Source organism: Onthophagus taurus, chromosome 2, assembly GCF_036711975.1.
Source record: "Onthophagus taurus isolate NC chromosome 2, IU_Otau_3.0, whole genome shotgun sequence".
NCBI lineage: Eukaryota > Metazoa > Arthropoda > Insecta > Coleoptera > Scarabaeidae > Onthophagus > Onthophagus taurus.
In genome coordinates this window covers 16,968,205-16,989,415 of record NC_091967.1, presented here as the reverse complement: position 1 = coordinate 16,989,415, position 21,211 = coordinate 16,968,205, and the positions used below count along the sequence as shown (strand labels likewise).

Genomic DNA, 21,211 nt, shown 5'->3' with positions numbered 1-21,211 from the left:
TATTTTCTTACTGTTGAAGAAGTTAACGAATGATTTGAATTCGCCCAAAAAATCTTTTTTCATTGCCAAACCAGCTTCTGTTTTATACAAATCTCCCCATTCTTTCGTTTGTAATATATTCGGTTTGCATAAATCTGTGACTATATTATTAACGAGAGCTGCTACATTTGGGTAATCAGCTTCATCGAAAGGGAAATAATTAATATCCTATTCAAAATCAAAATAAACGTTTTTATTATAAAAAGAATGAAATAATGTATACTGACATCAACGACGTTTTTTAATTCGACTTTTTTATCATTATTAACTTTATAAACGATAACACCTTTACCCTTAAAAGGTTGCCCACTTCCATCGGTTATATAAACTCTTTTTGTAACAGCTGTAGGGGGCACAGCAGGATTATATCTACCAGTATCTATCCAATCAAAAATTAAATTAATTATCTCAATTTATAAATAATTTCATGTTAATGACCCATTTCAAATGGTGGCCCATTCTGTACATAAACGATAAAACCAAATCGACCTTTTGCTTTTATAAAATCTGCCATATAATCTAAATATTCTTGATAATCTACGGCGCCTTCAAAAATATCATTCGGTTCAGAATCTGTGTAAAATGAAACCATATCAAGAATTTGTCGATGTACCATAGTCATTTGTCCTTGTCGATCTGTACGTTCGTCTCTAAGTTTAGCCTAAAAATTAACGCAAAACATCAAGTTCTAAAATAAGAATAAACTGGATTATTTACTAGTTTTGCTTTTAAAGTTTCAGCTGCGGTCACAATATTAAGCCCACTCTTCCTACGATCTCTACTCTCCGATATTCCGGCGACTCTTCTACTAACATCGACCAACATTGCGACATCGCCTTCTTTAGATCGTTGATCTTCGTTTTGCGATGTATTCTCGGTCATTATTTCTTCTAGTTATGTTTTATTCAGCTAACAGTAAAAGAAGCCAAAAAAAGAACTAAAAGATGGTAAAATTGACACTACATTCAAACAAAATTTGTTTGACTGATTTTTTTGTTGAATTGATTAATATGAAACCGTGGAAATGGCGCAACGAACACTCGACTAAAAATATTAAAATTATTGTTTCTAATTTAAAACGGTGTAATAGTCTATAAACAGAAAACGAAGTTACCATTCTGGCTTATAGTTACTTATTAAAGATAGATCACTGTTTATCAAAAATTTCGATCTTTCAAATTTGCTACAATCAGTCGTCTCGTAAGTAAACTTTGTTCGATACCGTTATGTGGTTGTTCTTGTAGGCTGTCCTGCGATTCAATTACATTTTCTACATATTTTTCTTCTTCGTAGAATTTTTCTATGTTTTCAAATTCGTTGGTTTTATTACCATGTTACTGCTGAACATAATAAGCATCTTTTGGACTTTCGAGAGGAACTTCGTTGTTATTGATTTGATTATTATAAGAAAAAATTTGGTCGTTGTTATTGACTAACCATTGATATTTGTATCATTTGGGCAAGCAGAAATATTCTATTCGATAATAAAGTCTGATATAACAACATCATGGGTATTTTTTGTGTCAGAACGTATCTTTGTGCTACTATTTTTTGTGTGTGTTATTACAGGGTGTCACAAAAGCTGGGGAACCTAACTTTGCCATATTGTACTTGCGACTTTGAGTCATAGTTTGGGCCTGAATAACTTCGGCCAGGAAGACACCGCTGATTTTTGTGGATCAGAGGGTTAAAATCAACTCACAGAACTACCTTGATGAGATGATGAGCCAACCTCATACATGTATAATGTATTCTATTTTATTTGCATAAATCGATGTTGTAGCCTACCTTAGAGGCATTAAACTATTTAAGTCGGCGTTTCTCAACGTTTTAGTATTCGGGCCCCAATTTTCAGTAACAATTTTTATGGCGCCCCCTACCTTTCTTTTGCGTCATTTGTTTAAAAATTTTGGCAGCAGGCAGCATAAAACATAATAAGCTTAGACGCCATTTGAAAACATTTCATAGTGAGTACGTTAACAAGCCTCGAGAATTCTTTGAATTAAAATTAGTCATATGAAGAGGAAACATCATTCTTCAAAAAAACTTTGTTTGTGAACGAAAAAGTTTTACTTGCCTCTTACAAAGTACCATATAAAATAGCCAGATATAAAAAGGCTCACCTAATTGGTGAAGACCTTATTCTGCCAGTTGCGATGGAGATTGTAGAAACTATGTTTGGTGATAATTTTGCCAAACAATTACAATCCATACCTCTTTCAAATGATACTGTTGCCCGCCGAATTGATATAGCCGAAGATGTACAGCACCAGCTTCTCGAAAAGTTTTATGACAAATTGTTTTCGATTCAGCTTGACGACGCAACAGATAGCAATGAAAACGCTCATTTAATTGCCGATGTCTGGTTTTGTGATCGCATATCGGTACTAGAAGAACTACTTTTCTGCAAACCTATAGAACTCAAAGCAACAGCACTCGCTTTGTTTGATATTTTAATTGATTTTATTAATGAGGCAAACATAGAGTGGAAAAATTGCGTTGGAATATGCACCAATGGTGATTCTACAATGTCTGGAAGATTCCAAAGCGTACAAGCACTTGTGAAACAAAAATCTCCGCAATGTGTCTGGACCTATTGCATGATCCACAGAAAGGCTCTGGTATCCAAAGAAATGAGTCCTGGTCTCAACATTGTGCTAACGACGGTTGTAACTGTAGTAACTTACACTGTTGGAAATAATTCACGAGCACACCCTGTATAATCTGAACGCGTGTGTCTAGCGCAATAAAATTTGGTATGGAAGTAGTACTAAAGTAGCATAACTTACTCTCACATGGAGAACGACACAACTCTGCTGGGAGGAGAAACATCAATAGCGAGAGTATCCCCCGTGAGCTTCGCGTACCATCGCTACACGACGTGGCATGGAGTCTATAAGTCGCTATATTGAAGCGAGAGGGATGGCCAACCATGCCACTTCAACTCGCCTCCATAGCTCCTCAACGTTAGCCGAGGAAGCCGAATAACGTAGAAGTCTCCGACCAGTCATGTCCTAAACATATTCGATCGGATTCAGATGCGGAAACCGAGCTAGCCATGGAAGTATTCGTATACGGTGCTCTTCCACAAAGGTCTGTACAACACGCCCGATGTGCTGTCGTACGTTGTCGTGCATGTATAGCAGACATGGGAGCCGCCGAACATAGGGAAGCACAACGGACCGTAGCACCTCATCTACGTATCATTGACCCGTCATGGTCTACTATACACGCAGCAGACGTGTACGTCCACCATATGTAATCGCACCCCATACCATAATGCTCGGTTGTCGGTGGATAGGGCGTTCTTGCACACACTGCTCGAGTAGACGATCATCACGGCTCCGACGAACTAAAATTCGCGCATCACCGGTGCTCAATTCGAATCTTGATTCATCGGAAAACAAAATGTCCCTCTACTCGGCAACCTACTAATGCCTAGCGTCGACCCACTCGTGACGTATGCTGCGGTGCTCGGGTGTTACTGGAATCCGCTGTATCGCACGACGCGCGCGCCAGTCCACTATCTACCAAACGCCGCCGTACGTAGTAAGTGCGCCTTTCCCTGCCAGTGGCCAAACAGCTCCAAGTTGCCTTGAGGAGGACACACACGACGCTAAAGCGCTAAGCACAAGAGCGCGATCCTCGTGTGATGGGGACGCGCAGGGCCGTCCCGGCCGTGGGTAAAGGTACCTATTTCCTACCTCAGACCATTCTCACCATGCCCGTTGTACTACCGATAACGACCGCTCGAGACGACGCGCAATTTCACAGAACGATACACCCTCAATGTGCATACCCACAAATATTCCTCGCTCAAACTCGCTTAAGTAACGCGATCGCCCATCCATTGCGCACAGAGTACGATAAGAATATGGTCTCCATAGCGACGGAATGTTCCACTTGGAAGAGCGGCTCAGTCAAAAATGCCGCGACGGAATAACTCGAAACTCCCTGAATAAACTCGTCTATAGTAAACCTTTGTGCTCCGCAAATATTATAGATTTATCTTCACGCGTTCAGATTATATAGGGTGTGCTCGTGAATTATTTCCAACAGTGTATATAAAAATGACACCCGTAAAATCAAGAATCTTTAATGCACTTTGCAAATATATGGGAGCAGAACATTCAACGTTGCTATTTTATTGCGAGGCCATCGCGTGGGAAGTTTCTACAACGTGTTTAAGAGTTAAAAGAGAAAATTGCCACTTTTCTAAAAGAGGAAAACCGCCTGAAAGCAAAAAAGTTTCGAGATTCTTTATTTGTGATGAAATTGAGTTACTTGGTCGACATATTCGAGAAATTAAATATCCAACTTCAACGAGCAAACACACATATGTTGGATAGCAGTGATAAAGTTAGTGCATTCTGTAGAAATTTGGAGCTGTGGAGCAGAAATGTAAAACAAAAAAAACTAGAAATGTTTGCAAATGTGAATGAGTGTGTCAAAACATAAAAGGAAGAAGAACAGTATGTGAAAGTTGTTTTTGTAACAATAGAAAGTCATTTAGCCATGAATGTTTATGAATGTTTATGAATTTAGCCATGTTGGCACAGAATTTTAAAAAGTATTTTCTTGCTGACGACAAATTGGTAGCAACTTACAAGTGGGTTAGGGATCCATTTCGAACTACTCCCGAAGGTCTCTCAACTGCAGAGGAAGAAATCTTCATAGACTTTACTGCAAGCGGCGAAATTTAGTAATAGAGAGAATTTAGTAATAAATCTCTCTGAATTTTGGGCGGGAGTGGATGATGCATTTTCTCCACTGAAAACAAGAGCATTTCGTATATTATTGCCATTTTCAACATCCTACCTTTGTGAAGCCGGATTTTCTGCGGTGGCTGCTTTAAAGACAAAATATAGGACTCGACTAAATATAGACCAAAGAACTGAGAGTGGCTATTTGTAATATAAAACCTTCTTTTGAAAAACTTTGCTGTGCGAGACAGGCCCAAGGGAGTCACTAATAATTATAATCATTACAGCTACTTTTAATTTAGTACTGATAAGTCTATTATTAGTTTCATTTGGTATTTGACAGTACCTACTGATACAATCATATTTATAGTAATTAAATACATAGGTAGTAGTACGAGTGTATTAGTTTAAATGTGTACTGTATATACTTAAATTTTTGGAATGTCAGAATGACTTTAATTTTTTATTAGTAATTATCTTTTTTTTTTATTTTGATGTGTTGGCGCCCCTCATGTAGAATTATGAGGCCCCCCTAGGGGGGCGCGCCCCACAGGTTGAGAAACACAGATTTAAGTCATACACCAGGATGTCTCCAGACCTTTTATCCCCAAACGAATATATGCGTATGTTCTCTAATTCGAGCCAAGACATGGTCATCTTGTCCATAAAAATTATAAACAACCGTTTCACCATTATTACTTCAATGGGGATTCATGGAGCCGTTGGTAAATTTTTGTTGATAAACACGTTTCCGCCAATATTGCAAGTGCATTATCAACATAGCGTAATAAAACAGTCAAAATAAAGAGGCTAAATCTAAAAAAGATTATATTGGGAAAACTTTAAACAAATTTTGATAAAAAAATAATTTTAAATTGCGCATTAGGTTCTTAATTTTAATAGTATAATATTTTAAAATATTATAAATTTTGACTAAATTTATCAAGATTAATCTATAACAAATTTGATCCAATTAAATTTACAGTGTACTACAAAATCGCCGTATTTTAAAGTTTCTAAACAACCATCATGATCCTACAATACCGTGAGAAACTCATCCAGCCCCTAGCTGTTAATAAAATAACACGACCAACTCTTGTAACCTTTTATCCAATTATCTACAACTACCACACAATACAACACTTATTTTCTTATTTTAAACGATACCAAACGTACAATTCATCCGTTATACAATAATTATTTTGATTTCATTTTATTCCATTCTAAAAAAATATTATTTCATTAAAATAATTAAAATGAATCAAAGGATTTGAATAAATTGGAAATAGAAATGATTCTTTCTGACGTTATTTTGTAGTGGGTGCGGTAAAAATGCTTTAAGCAAGAAATTAGACCTTTCAGGCAGAGTCAATTAAATTACTCGTGGTAGTTTTGAGTCTGATGTCACAGTCGTAATCGTTCTCCGCAGTCGAATTCTTCACGTTGAGAAGTTTGGATGTAGATATTGTAGATAATAATTGAAGAAAAATGTTTCAGATGATTTATATTTATTTTACGATTATCGTAGTTTTCGTCGGTTTAAAAAATTTTAATTGTGAACAATTAGATTTTAGTAGTGTACCGACAACCGTGAAAACTTATAAGACTTCTGCTGTGCTTTTACCGTGTTATTTGAATACGAAAAATAATGGTAAAGAATTTTTTTTTTAATTAACATCCTCTAAATATAAAATCACAATAAACATTTTTCTAAAACATGTATGAATCATCAAAAAGAAAAGAATGGAAGTGGGTTTAAAAGGAGGGGTTTTAGTAATTAGTACATTTGTTAGAATAAAAGTTAATTGGATAATTAGATTTTTCATTTAATTAGTTTGGAATTTTTTTTTTAATTTATTTTAACGTAAAATTATTAGATGGTGCGCAAGGAATTCGAGTAAAATGGTACAAAGATAATAATTTATGGGCGGACAGTGGCCAACAAGATTTTTTACCACCTTTGAGGTTTAAATTATGGGGAAATGGATCCCTCCAGGTCGTCGATATTCAACCGGATGACACCGGAAAATATACGTGCGAAATTATTAGAAGTGAACCTTGGGCTCCTGTCAGGCAAACTCACGCTATTGAAGTTTTACGTAAGAAAAAATTATTTCACCCTAAAATTTATTAAAAAAAAATTATTTTAGAACCTCCAGTTATCCTTCCACAACCTCCAAGTAGGTACTTGGAAGTAAAATTAGGGGATGAGGTCGAAATGGGGTGCATAACAGGGGGTGTTCCAGCTCCTATTGTATCTTGGACTCACAATGTGAGTTTCATATTTTCAAAAATACAAAAAAAACATTTTAATTTTTTTAATTTTAATAAGGGAGAACCTCTTCAATTAATTAATAACCGAAATATCCTCAAATTTAATGTTAGCGAAAGACATTTTGCTGGGATATACGAATGTATTGCGATGAATGGAGTTGGAGATTCTGTTAGGGATAAAATCGAATTAAAAGTTTTATGTAAATAAAAAATTAACTAAAATTAACAAATTTTTATTATGGTAAATTTTAAGATCCACCGGAAATTTCAACATCAAAAACTTGGATTCATTCGGCGCCAGATTTAAAAGTTCAACTTGAATGCAAAGTAAACGCGGTTCCAAAACCCACCGTTTCTTGGTTTAAAGGAGAAAAGCTATTAAAAAGAACAGATAAAAGGATAATACAATTTTTAGACGGAAATAAGCACATATTGTTGATTAAAAAAATAATTAAAAGCGATTTTGGTTTCTACACTTGCAAAGTATCCAACGAAATTGGTGTTCGAACAATCGAATATCAACTTTCCGGTGAGTAAAATTTCAAATCTTACAAAAATAACCAAGATCTAATAAACAAATACAAAATTTATTATTAATTGTAATTTTTTTAATTATTACCTAAATAGTTTTTATAAAATTATAAAGTTAACTTTAAATTTTTTTTGATGTTTTCGGAAAACAACTTGTGACAGAAAGTTTTGTAGGAGTTCCGAATCCGGTTGTTTTTAAAACCGCCGAAAGTGAAAATGATAAAGATTCTTATACGTTTATATGGGAAGTGGAAAGTTATACGCCAATTATCGAGTACAATTTACGATTTAGACCACTTAAACCAAACTCTGCATCACATAAAACCACCAACGAATGGACTGTTTTAACGATTCCGACTGAACATCGAAGTAATTCTCACGTTTATTCGAAAAAGTACACTTTGAGGGGACTAAAAGAAAGAGTAATTTATGAAATACAAGTGTTATCGAGAAATCGATATGGCTGGTCGAAACCTAGTGCTGTATTAAGATTTTCTATCAACGGAGAAGGTAAATAGATTAATAAATTATTAAACAATAAAAATTTGATTTTGTTATTTTAGAAGTTACCGAAGAAGTTATTACTTCAGTTATTACCGAACCAGAAAATAACATTGATAATGTTACTCCTCTAGAAATAACATCGGGAGGTATTAATTTAAGTCTAAATTCCTGGCTTTATATTATTATTAGTTTAAATGTAATATTTAAGTAAAATTTAAATTGTAAAGCATTTATTTAAAAATAAAGAATCACTTGATGATATAATTATGGTCCCTCGCAACCACTTACGTGTGGTTCGTAGAAGAACCTAGAGATGGGCAAGTCAATCAATGGTAAAAAATTGGTAGGTTTAAATATAAGGTACAGAATTCAACAGAAATTGTTGTTTGATAACGGCCGGTGTTAATTAAACTAAAACTAGAACTAACACTACCACTATCACTAAAGCTAACACTAGACCTAGAACTAGAAACCATTGAAGTGAGATAGGCGAACTCTTGACGCCAATGATGAATTTGTTACTTTTTCAAGTTATTAATGATAACACTCGGGAATCGGAGTATATTTCAAAAAAACTTTTAGAACAATAATTGTAGCAAATTTTATTCTCAACAATATTGCTATTTTGTACTTTTGCTCCCAGATGCGTCAATATCGTGAAATATACGAAAATATGAAAATTTTATGAGTTTCGTTGTTTTACTATTTGTCAGTGGAACCACTAGGGAATCGGAGTATATTACAAAAAAGCTTTTAGAACAACACTTGTAGCAAATTTTATTCTTAATAATATTGCTCTCTTATACATTTGCTCTCAGATGCGTCAATATCGAGAAATATACGAAAATATGAAAATTTGATGAATTTCGTTGTTTTATCAATGGTAACACTCGGGAATCGGACTATATTACAAAAAAACTTTTAGAACAAGAATTGTAGCAAATTTTATTCTTAACAATATTGCTCTCTTGTACTTTTGCTCTCAGAGGCGTCAATATCGAGAAATATATGAAAACTTGATGAATTTGGTTGTTTTACTATTTGTCAATGGTAGCACTCGGGAATCGGAGTATAATACAAAAAAACATTTAGAACAATAATTGTAGCAAATTTTATTCTTAACAATATTGCTCTCTTGTACTTTTGCTTTCAGATGCGTCAATATCGAAGAATATACGAAAATATGAAAATTGAATGAATTTCGTTGTTTTACTATTTGTTAATAGTAGCACTCTGGAATCGGAGTATATCACAAAAAAACTTTTAGAACAATAATTGTTTTATTACTGTTTTATTCTCAACAATATTGCTATTTTGTACTTTTGCTCCCAGATGCGTCAATATCGTGAAATATACGAAAATATGAAAATTTTATGAGTTTCGTTGTTTTACTATTTGTCAGTGGAACCACTAGGGAATCGGAGTACATTACAAAAAAGCTTTTAGAACAATAATTGTAGCAAATTTTATTCTTAACAATATTGTTCTCTTGTACTTTTGCTCTCAGATGCGTCAATATCGAGAAATATACGAAAATATGAAAATTTGATGAATTTCGTTGTTTTACTATTTGTCAATGGTAGCACTCGGGAATCGGAGTATAATACAAAAAAACTTTTAGAACAATAATTGTAGCAAATTTTATTCTTAACAATATTGTTCTCTTGTACTTTTGCTCTCAGGTGCGCCAAAATCGTGAAATATAATAATTTTGATTAGACGCATCGTTTTCGAGTTATTCGCCAAAAGGTACAACCTCGTTTTTGAAATAATGTCATTAGTGGTACTTACAGAAACATCCTGTATACTGTTATACACGCCGCAAGAAAGTAGAACGCCAATTTACATTGTCATTTTTTTCCATCAATACGTTCATATTAGTTTTCGTCTTCCGCCAGCAATATTCCATATGAAACACATACACGAATACTTTTGTTAGGCACTGTATATGATACGCACTCCGTGACATATAACAGAGAACTGAGCTCTGTTTGAGCCCACTGTTTGTTACCACGCATCTGACTTTCACCAGCCAAAATAGATTTATCAAGCTGTACACTACTACTGTCATTTTTATTAGATTATCAAAATCAACAAATTCTTGGAATTCGGAAGAGGAATTGGAAATAGGATGAAATTCGGTTCTGATATTAATAAACAAAGCAACATTTTTGACGAATTTCATAAATTATTACCAAATTTACAAGAAAACATCCAAAAGATGCTTATAATAGTATAGTATCTACGAAGATCTTTCAGCTAATAGCTCAAAAGCGTAAACTTGGAAGAAGATGACATCAATCAAGAAGCTCCAGGATAAAACTCTGCTTAACAGAGCTATCCAACATCTAACCATCAAAATTAAAAAAGGCGGGCATGCATCCATCAGCACGTAATATGTCTTCGACTTCTCCTTTTTGCTTTCTTGGGAAATTCAAAATGAATATTGAATGCAGTGGTTGCGGTTTAGCCTTGCCTTCAGCATCCTAAAGTCTTTTTTCCACCTTTTTTGAAAATTGATAAAATAATTTTAATAATTTCTCATTCTTTTCATACTTGCTTTTTTCCATACATTACTGCAAATCTTTAAAAGTTGCGTTTCCATTACTTCTGCTTCATTGTCAGTATTTTACTTCACTATTTTGCATTCCATAGTACCAAAGTAGTAAGCAGAGAACGTTGAGATAAGTAGCAAAAAATGTGAAACTCTTCACGATTTTGCGTTCCACAGTAGTAAGCAGAGAACGTTGTGAAAAGTAGCAAAAAATGTGGAACGCTTCACGATTTTGCGTTCCAAAGTACCAAAGTAATAAGCAAAGAACGTTGTGAAAAAAGTAGCAAAGAATGTAGAACACTTCAGGATTTTGCCTTCCAAAGTAGTAAGCAGAGAACGTTGTGAAAAGTAACACAAAATGTGGAACGCTTCACGATTTTGCGTTGCAAAGTACCAAAATAGTAAGCAGAGAACGTCGTGAAAAGTAACACAAAATGTGGAACGCTTCATGATTTTGCGTTTCAAAGTACTAAAGTAGTAAGCAGAGAACGTAGTGAAAAGTAGCAAAAAATGTGGAACGCTTCACGATTTTGCGCTCCAAAATACCAAAGTAGTAAGCAGAAAACGTTGTGAAAAGTAGTAAAAAATGTAGAACGCTTCAGGATTTTGCCTTCCAAAGTAGTAAGCAGAGAACGTTGTTAAAAGTAGCAAAAAATGTGGAACGCTTCACGATTTTGCGTGTCATCCTTGCGCAGGGGCCATGCTAATCTTCTCTGTATCGTTCCAATTTTAGTATATGTACCGCCGAAGCGAGTACAACTACCGATCTGACATATTACTATATATTCATACAATCACTGTATACATTGCAATAAGAACATCAAATTTTATAAATTTTTATTGATTATTGCAATAATTCTAAACAAATATAAATAATTATTTCAAAAATATAAATGTTTATGAGTTGATTTGTAGAAGGAAATTTCAAAATAACACATTTCTTGTAAATAATCAATGTTTTTTTTACTTCATTTTCATTAATATACCAACTTATAACTATCCCGGTAAGATGGCGCTTTTAATTCTAGAATGATTTGGTACGGCTCGTCGTTGATAGATGGCGGTACTAAAATATAATAAAATTGTTTTAAAACTTAAACAAAATGAATTATTTTAAATTAAAACAAATATTATTTATAATAATATTTAGTTTATTAAATTGTATAATATGCAATGTATAATATAGCTTATAAAATGCGTTCGTCGAAAAAAGATATGTATCTTATTATTGTATATCATTCATTTTCATACAAAATATAATATATAAAATAAGTTATTAATATAGATGTAAAATTTTACAAAAAATATACATTTCCTATCAAAAAATGTGTGCGATAATAATTTTTTTGACATATTTATTTACAAGTCTTACAGGTAAACTATGTAATTGTTATGTACAAGTCTTTCATAATTTTTAAGAAATTTATGTCATGGTTCACAAAAAGATCCTTTACTTCCATATAAAACTTTTTTTTATTACAAAAAGAATCAATTTTATTTTTTTCAATTAAACTCTGTTACTTTTAATGCCCCAAAAACGAAATTGCCGCATTTATAGATTCTAACACAAGAAGACATTAACAAAATAGAACAAAAATATAAAGCTACTTAAAGCTTTTTTTTTGGGTAATAAAATATACAGCAGAGCAAAATATATTATTCTTAACAACTAGCAACATTTACAAAAAACACAGTAATAGTAATAATAGCGATACTGCGTCTTCAATTAAATTTGCTATTAAATATGCCAACTTGAGACAACATTGATGGCAAAATTTAATTAAAGACATACTATACAATATTTAATACAAAAAATCTAGAATGACATAATTTTAACTTACGAAACATATCGAATAACAACATTACCAAAATATCGAAAACTTAAATGTTAATTTAAAATAATTAAATAAAATATGTAAATAGTTTCATTGCAGAAAATTCGGAGTATGCATCGCATACACGTTTTAACATGGTGGAATAAATTGCCCAATCAAAACATATTCTTCAACCGTATTGCCAGAAAACGTCAAACACCTTTCTTCCCCCCGTATATACTACCTGAAAACACAGGTAACAAATATCCTCACAGCGTCAAGCGATTTTTAAAAGAACACAACGAAAAACGTGCTTGTTTTAGTATGCAGAAAAAATACAATGATCTCAAGCTCAGAAAGAGGGGTAAACTGGTGTTGGGTACGATTAGTTTCGTCTATAGAAAGAAAGAGATGAGTCAGGGTGGTGTAAAAATTATTCCATCCTTCATTTAGTACACCAAAAGTTATTATTTTTTCTACATAACTTCAAATATTTCCCAAAAGGGAGCAAATGTGGTCGGGAAGTAATGTCAAAATGAAAAAGTTGCAGAAAGAGAGAGAGAAGAAAACTAATAGGCTCTTCTGAAATTCTGAAATCAAACTCTTTTCCTTCCCACCACTAGAAAGTCAAATGCTAAATAAGTCAAATAAATCAAAATAATCTTGAGTACATCATAGCTAATTAGCTGTAGTGCATCATGCTGGAGAACTAAATGTATATGTTCTTATTCTGAGCAGATAGTAGATGAGCTGTGGAAGAAGAAAAATCATTTTTTCTTTCATTCTAGTCTGGGGTGAAATAATAAAAATTTCGGAGAATAAAAAGGAAGGAAAGAAAACGTTTATTCAAGAAAGCTCCTAAGAAATGCTGTGATAGGCAGTTATGATGGATGAAGAAGATTTTTTAATCAATTTCCTTGCATAATAAAGAAAGATAAATGAATTTGGAATCATTGGTATAACCAATTCAAAATCATGATTCAACTTACATAAAAATTTACAATTTTTATTAAACAGTATAATTTCTGAAAAATGATAATTGGTAGCAATGAAACATAACATCAATTTTACTTAAAAAACGTAAATCTTCTTAATTCCAATGGCCATAGAAGATGTTAATCATAATATTATCCCACTTCATGTATTCTAAATGTTTTTCATAAAAGTAATTAAATAAATATCTTTATTTTTCCATGACAAAGTAAGAAATAATTTCAGATCTACTTCATTAGCTTATTGCATTGAGCCTTCTTGGCCTACAAACATCCTATTAATCCATAAAATTCAAATCTCAGGGCGGGATAACCTTGTGACCAACATTGCTCTATGATCTTTGGTTTTTTAATTTCTTCTAATCTATATAAATACGTCTTCTAACCTGCAAAAATGGTCAAATCATTTAGTAAAAAGTTAACATATAAAAATTATATGGCATTCTAGATTTTTTGTTCAACATACTACAAAAATAGAAACGATATACCCCGTGAACAAGACTGATTGATGCAGAAAATATGTTGATGTTTGCGTTAAAATTTTCGTAAGTACGTCAAAATCGTTGTGTTGCATTGTAACCATATTTTCTATACGCACTATTACCTTCATCTCCAACAACAAATTGCACAATAAGTATATGTGCATTCACGTGCCATTTGTTGTTAATATTTAGCAAGGAAATTGTGCGAAATGTAACGAATTCGATATGGCAATTCTGTTTACAAATAATTCCAATCAATCTTGTATCATATGGTAAATTAAACATATAATAAAATGGTCCAATTTCATAAAAAAATAAATGTTTTAAATTACTTTCATTTCAACTCCCCGACGTCAAATTGAAAAAAATAGAACCTACTTACAACAAAAAATTATATCACATTAATACATTCTCTTTCTTTTTTTCTCTCGTTATTCTCATTAACGTCAATCATAAAAAGAAACTAAAATTCTAATTCTTCGAGTGTTTTTGATAACCTATTATTATCAATTCTTCTACGTTGACTTCTTCTCACCGCATCAGCTCTTCTGTATGGTTCGCTTTTTAAACCCAATAAAATATCTTCCAAAGCTCCATTATACACCTCATCTTGTTGTAATAATTTTTTCTCGTGCACCATTTTCGTCTTGTGTTTCAATTCATTTATTACAGCATCCTGGCGATTAAAAGATAATTTTTGTACTATTTTTTTTTTAGTTAATTTAGGTTTTTTAGTAAATTGTGTAAGCAAAAGATGAAAAATGAAATGTTACATGCAAAAATAGTACAATTATGTAATTTTTGTTGAAACAAAAAATAGGCTCCAGGTGTATTAACATCACAACAAAGGAAAAATAAAATAAAATGAAACGTCAAAATAAAACGTTCAAATAAAGCCTTTAATAATAAACAATAAAATTTACTGACTTTACTGTATTAACAAACACATATTTTCATTAATAAGCAAGGTCGTATTAATTTAAGACAATAAGTAACGTTAATATAAACGATCTCTATAAAAAAAATGCCTAAATGAAAAAAAAAATAAATGGTATAGGCACAATAATTTCAATTATTTACAAATTAATAATTATTAAAAAAAAAGAAAAAAAAAAAACAAAGACAAATGTGAGTGTGTGTGTGTCAACGCTGATAAACTACTTAGCAAGCAGGAGTTGTTAGCAGACGTACCTGTTGCTTTTTCTGATTTAATTTGTTTCTTTTTACGACCTCTTCGTTCGTTTTTGAATTGGCATTCATCGCTGCGAGTTCTAATCTTCTTCGTTGTTCGTTTTCTTGGTCTGCCACCTAAAAAAATCAAATCAAAATGAAAATGTAAATAAGAATTGTATTAACCCTTTCAAGACCAAGACAAATTTGATAGCCCTACCTCAAGAATGGAAACTTATTGAAACAAAAACATATCACTTTAATAATATACCTCCTCATCTAATAGCAATAATACGTTTAATTCTCAGGAAGGTTTCCTGTAGAGTCAAAATAAAAAGCGATTTATCAAGAACATTTGAAAGCCACGAAGTTCTACGACAAGGAAAGATACAACATCTGGAACAATATTCAAAGAGTTAACGCAGGGCTTGGTATTCGACGACGACACAGATATTATAGGGAGAATAGAAAACGTTGATTACAAGGTTGAAAATGGAGACGGAGAAAATAAATTTTACAAAGACCTAGTATATGGTGGCAAGGCTGGTGGTGGAAAGATACCAAAACATTTGAAAGTTGGGGATAAGATACACATCTAAGTTACCAAGAAAAGTCAAATTAGTCCTATACAAGATCTTAATATGACCAGTACTTACCTATGGGTTGGATACATGGGCTTTAGTGCAGAAAGACCAAAAAGCATTAAGGAGATTCAAGAGGAAAGTGCTTAGAAGAAGCTGTTAATGAGAATGGTGTCTGGAGTTGGTATTAAAACGATGAGTTGGTTCTATATTCCGAACCAGAGATACTTAAATTTATCAAAAAGCGAAGAAACAATTTGTTGACAAAGTGGAGGAAGATCTAAGAAGGCTAAAGATCAGGAATTAGAGATAACAGACGCGGGATGGACAAGTTTGGAAGAAACTGTTAACTCTTTGGTTTACAACCATGAGTATCACCCATTGGTTTCCCTAGGAGAAAACTACGAGTCTAATTCGTGGTAAGGAATTTGTGCCATAATCAAAAAGTATGAGTCTGACTCGTGGTGAGGAATCATACAATTTGGGTAAGTTTAAGCTAAACAATATAATGGCCCGCCTACTGCTGACCTTTTTGTTCCGTAAAAATTAGAAATTAAGGCAGACCAAAGTTCTCAACCAGCTGTAGAGCCAAGCATAATGAAGTAGATACGACTCGTATTGGCTCATATCAGGTACAATGTCGTCAAGAACAGTATTTGTGAACGATTTTTTAGTGATTCCCTTGCGATAATTATGAACAATTTTGTCACCACATGGCGAAAATAAATTTGTTATCCAAACAGCTTTAGAAACTGTGTACTTACAAAAGCATATGAACGAAATCGTATGGTTTTGGTTCCTACATGAGCCTCCAATATTGCGTGTAGGGCTTTGTTTTATGAGGCACTTTTTATTGTGGGTATAAATTTAAAAAAATGAAGTTATGGTAATCCAAATTTCGAAAAATTAATGGGCAAGTAAAGTGACCAAACGTTCTAGACAGCCGTTCTCGGCACCAAACCTACTCCATCATGTTGCTTAAGCATGTTCTGAATGCTAAATTGATATCCCAAAAATCGAGTATTCTCTGATTTTTTGAACAAATGTTTGCTGGAGCAGATTTTTCTAGAAAAATTCGAATAACTCGAGAACGGCCGAATCAAATTACAAAAAATAAAGTTATTCATAAACCTTGAAAACAGACAAATCCAAATATGTAAAAATATATAGGATGTTCCATTTAAAAAAAATACATTTTGTGTCGTCACACTTTTTTGACGGCCCTAGTACAAGTCTGCGTTTGAAAGAATTCTGACGCACTGTTGCAGGACCCTGTATACAGTCTAAGGCCTTAAAGGGTTAATTTAAATTTAAAATAAAAATGTCTAAAACGTTGTTATTAACTGATTTTTGAATAATTTAAATGAATTTACCTTAAAGGCTTTCACAAATCTAACCAACAACGAGAAGAAAGAATTCGCATCCGTGGTTCTTGGGGATTCAGCAAAATACTCCACACATTCCCTAAATGTATCTTGTGCTGTTTTGACGTCGTTTTTCAGCTTTTTCACTTTATCCTCAGCGTTAGCCAAGAAATCCCTTAGAACTAAACTTTGCGATCCTTTTCCGCGTATTTCCGCTTCTTTTCGAACTGCTTCCATACCTTTTTCGATCTCATGGACATCGGTTGTTATGTTTTCCAATGATACTACACAAAATTAAAAAAAAAAAAACTAATTTTTTAGCAAAAACTTTTTCGATTAAATAAAATTAATTATATTATTTAAAATAATTTAAAAATACAATATTTAAACTCACCAACAGCAGCTTTTTCAATATACATTAATTCAGAGTCAAAATTGAGACATTCAAGAAATTTGTGACGTATCGTTGCGACGATATAATGTAAGAGGCACTGTTTTTTATCCGTTGATTTTGTATCTAATAAAGTATCGAGTGATTGTAGTTTAAAACCGTAAGCTGGACCCCGTTTGCTGCTATTTAAATAATTTCCAAACGCTAAAATTATTTCTAAAACTGCTCGGAGTTTACGAGAATTTTTCACTGAACTAGACGCTGATATAATCGCATGGATTTGCTGAAAAATACATATTTTATTAAAAATTTAAATTCAATGAATATTTTAATTGAATACTTACTGGTGTTATTAAATGAAGATTATCAAAGAAATTTCCTATATAACTCATAATAGATAATTTAGCTGAAAGCCTTTCAACCTTTGTGAGCTGCATCAAAAATTTATCCTCTTCTGTTAACATATTAACATTTTTCTTTTCGACGATATACTCTCTATACGCTTTAGTTTCTTGCTCAGTAGGTACCATTCTTTGTAAAACTTCAACATTTTCCAATGGTAATTGTTTCAAATCCAACGATGTTATCGCATTAATAACTTTTTCAATTGGCATTTCCAATTTTCGCCTTGAAATTGCAATATTTCTCAACCTCGTATGCTCCAATAACGAAACATTTTCCGGTTTTTTAAACCTTTTGCTTGGAAATGTATTTAAACCATCCGTTACCGAATTACTATCATTTGAAAATGGCCCGGTTGCACCTATTTTAAATCTCTCCTCGAAATCATTAAAATCAATATACGAATGGAGTTTATCATCATCAAGTTCGTTGAAGATTGTTCCTCGTACTTGATTTGGTTTTAATGCAACCCAATTAATTGTCGGTAGCTTATATTTGGTGGAAACTTTTCTTTTGATGGTCATCGCGCCATCTGGAGCTTGCATTAAACCTGGAGCTGGTGGTGGAGGTACTGGAGCATTATTTGTTGTTCGACATGGTGGAGGCGGTGGACATGGTGGTGGTGGCGCAACTGGAACTGGTGGTGGCGGTGGTGGAACTATTGGTGTTTCTTTTGGTATTTCTGGCGGTGGAAGAGGTAATGATGCTGATAATGTATCATTTATTGGTGGTGGTAATTGTAAAAGATCCGCTAAGTTTGCAACTGAAAAAATAAAATATTTTTAATTCTATAAGATGAATTTGTATAAGAAATTTTAGCAGTACATGATGTTAACAAACGATTGAATCATATTAGGTAACAAATATAGAAAACCTTGCTAGAAAAATAAAAGGAGTGATTCCGATCGGTGATTTGACATTAGTACACTGCGATTTCTTCCATTGGCAACATGAACATTAAGTGCCCAATAGGCACTTAACATTAAGTTGCCCATATATTTAACCATGTGTGGTATGTTCTTGTGTTGAGGAAGAAGCTGATCTTAGAGAGTGCAGCTACCAAAAGATTAATAAAAGAAGTTCAAGAAGGAAATAAAAACCAATTATTGCTACCAGAACAATTGACAAATGAAAAATTTGGTAGTTCTTGAAAAATTTGACATGAATAATTAAAGATGTTAATAATTTTAAAACTACAATAGACATTGGAGAAACCAAAACCTGTCCAATGCCGGTCCTCGGCTTCTATCTGATTAATGTTATAGAAATTCAATTTCGTAGCAACCTCGGCGACTACCTTCCAATTGATGAAAATTAATCAAATATCTTCAATGATGGAGAAATTGTAGCCAAGATTTCAAAATTGACGAATTGTGAAATCTATACAACATATATATATGTCGCCAGCGATATACATATCGCCTTCAGCTTTATACATGCATTCAATTGCCTTTTGATGATCTTCACTTTACGATATTAGTCTTCTATTGACATTGTCACTGAGGATGGGGCTAGCCCCGAAACTAGTTTGACTTCAAATTTATTAAATATAGCAAGTTAAGAAGTTTTTTCGTTTTATTTGTATTCATTGTACCGCATGAACCCAACTTTGCACAACTTTTGTTTTGACTTTTGTCTTAAAAACCGCAAAAGTGCGCAATAATGTGAAGTGGACAAAAAATTAATCATTTTTATGTGTACATACAATCATAATTTAGCAACAACTGGAAAATATAAAGCTTTTACGACTTTTCTTTATAATACATTAAGAATCAAGATAAAGAACAAGCATTTTATTTCTTAAACCGCAAGAATCGTGTTGAAATTAAGAAATTCCATAGAAATGTCAACTTACTTTTTAATATTATTTGTAAGTATTTTAATAATTTTAATTTTATGCGTGAAAATTGTTTTATTTTGTTATGATTTTTAGGTTTTTAGTATGTTTTCAACGATGCACCAGTCTCATGGTTATCATTATGACCATAGTATTCACGATCATCATTATCATGACCATCATCATCACCATCATCATCGCTACGGTGGTTATGATCCCCTCCATAGCCATTTACCATTCGGATCGCACGCATCTCTGGGATACCCCGATGCTAACGGTTATAAAGAGAGAGTAGAAAAATGAAGGAAGAGAAAATGGAAATAGTTATGAAAATGTATTATTTAATAAATGTATATTTTAAACATAACTATCGTTGTTCTTTTTTGTTATTTACGGTTCTATCTCAATATTTTTTTGGTAGAACCTCACCGTTCGTAACCCAATAAAGAAATTTCCATCAAGATAACGATCTTAAAACAAAGAAAAAGGTTAATAAATAGCACTAAGAACATCTTTAACCCCATTTTAACATATAAGAGTTTAATCAATCCTAATAATATGAAAACATAAAATTAGTAATCCCAAGAATTATGATCACAATTAGTCATTATTAAAAAAAGTTAAATCGATTGAAATATTAATTGCCCATGAAATTAATCCAATTATTAAACGAAACAGTTTTTTTTATTTCATCGCCAGCAGTGAGAAGAAAGTGAATTAGAAACATAATAATGTTGAAATTATGTATCGTAGTTGTAATAGTGTTTGCAGTTGAGGTAAATTTTTTAAACTGGTAAAATTTATTTTGATAGTTAGAATATTAATTGAAATCTTTTTAAGACGCAAAACCAAAATACATCAGACGGAATCTATGCTATATTAAAATTGATAAAATTTATGTCAGATAATACTAACGTTACTATTGTTGATAACACTAAACGCGGGAATTGGGATATACAAAATTCAGGAAAATTATCTATGGCTTTAGATGGAGTTGAAAAACCGCCTGCACTTAAAAACCTTGCCGGATTGAAAGATAAATTAAAGGATAACTTAAAGCAATTAACTTAAAAAAAATGTGATTGTAAAGAATAATATTCTGAAATAAAATTTAAAAAGTAAGATTGTTAAGGATTTTTACGTGATGTTTTAATATATGTACTTAACACGTTCACTGCGAGACCGTTTTTGACAAAATTTTCAATTATTTATCACCCCTAAAGATAAAGATAATCATAGAAATACGTCTCGTATTGCACAGATAGATTTGTAGATACCAGGTATTGATACTCTGCAAAAATATTCACCAGTAAGTTGTAATCTAGCTGACTATTTTAATAGATGATTATACTTCAATACTGATAGCTTCGCAAGATTATTGAAACTCATCGCATTCCGTTGCAATATCATTTTTTCTTACATATATATGATTGTTAAAAAATGATCAACATGGTGCAAATCATGATCTTTCATATAAAAGTTTATGATTTGATTATTTATTTATGATTGATTTCAAGAGCTCTTAGTACCAAATAACTGTGGAGTTGATTCTATTTAACTCGATCCCAGACCT

General features: G+C 32.6%; 3 protein-coding genes and 1 non-coding gene across 5 annotated transcripts in view; 1 reads left to right on the top strand and 3 right to left on the bottom strand.

Annotated features, from left to right (window-relative positions):
• LOC111428812 (dynein heavy chain 8, axonemal kl-3) overlaps positions 1-2,183 on the bottom strand; it is a 30,945-nt gene extending 28,762 nt beyond the window's left edge. The window contains exons 1-4 of the mRNA XM_023064509.2: positions 757-2,183; positions 478-700; positions 267-418; positions 12-207 (exon numbers count right to left, since the gene is read on the bottom strand). Of these exons, the coding sequence (XP_022920277.2) occupies positions 12-207; positions 267-418; positions 478-700; positions 757-921 (736 nt within the window). The 5' untranslated portion in view covers positions 922-2,183. The remainder of the gene's footprint in view (positions 1-11; positions 208-266; positions 419-477; positions 701-756) is intronic.
• A 3,840-nt stretch (positions 2,184-6,023) lies between these two features.
• Positions 6,024-8,315, top strand: LOC111428813 (wrapper). Of its 2 annotated transcripts, none has more exons than XM_023064510.2 (7): positions 6,024-6,393; positions 6,620-6,841; positions 6,893-7,014; positions 7,075-7,216; positions 7,270-7,545; positions 7,710-8,057; positions 8,111-8,315. In XM_023064510.2, exons 1-7 carry the CDS (start codon positions 6,231-6,233, stop codon positions 8,260-8,262), a joined length of 1,425 nt encoding a protein of 474 aa, XP_022920278.2. In that variant the 5' UTR covers positions 6,024-6,230; the 3' UTR covers positions 8,263-8,315. The 2 variants fall into 2 exon arrangements, with proteins under 2 accessions (XP_022920278.2, XP_022920279.2); XM_023064511.2 differs by having other exon boundaries at positions 6,026-6,393; positions 7,722-8,057.
• Positions 8,316-11,255: 2,940 nt separating this feature from the next.
• LOC111428826 (U6 spliceosomal RNA) lies at positions 11,256-11,362 on the bottom strand. Its single transcript, XR_002708091.1, has one exon. It is a non-coding gene; the product is annotated as a U6 spliceosomal RNA (small nuclear RNA).
• A 373-nt stretch (positions 11,363-11,735) lies between these two features.
• The window catches only part of LOC111428778 (formin-like protein), a 40,083-nt gene continuing 30,607 nt past the window's right edge, over positions 11,736-21,211 (bottom strand). The window contains exons 9-13 of the mRNA XM_023064464.2: positions 17,744-18,564; positions 17,403-17,682; positions 17,018-17,292; positions 15,085-15,201; positions 11,736-14,569 (exon numbers count right to left, since the gene is read on the bottom strand). Of these exons, the coding sequence (XP_022920232.1) occupies positions 14,357-14,569; positions 15,085-15,201; positions 17,018-17,292; positions 17,403-17,682; positions 17,744-18,564 (1,706 nt within the window). The 3' untranslated portion in view covers positions 11,736-14,356. The remainder of the gene's footprint in view (positions 14,570-15,084; positions 15,202-17,017; positions 17,293-17,402; positions 17,683-17,743; positions 18,565-21,211) is intronic.

Bases quoted from the DNA above. Each gene is read 5' to 3' on its own strand.
- LOC111428813 (XM_023064510.2), top strand. From the start codon at position 6,231: ATGTTTCAGATGATTTATATTTATTTTACGATTATCGTAGTTTTCGTC. The intron at 6,842-6,892 runs GTAAGAAAAAAT...AAATTATTTTAG, and splicing joins TCACGCTATTGAAGTTTTAC to AACCTCCAGTTATCCTTCCA. The intron at 7,015-7,074 runs GTGAGTTTCATA...AATTTTAATAAG, and splicing joins TTGTATCTTGGACTCACAAT to GGAGAACCTCTTCAATTAAT.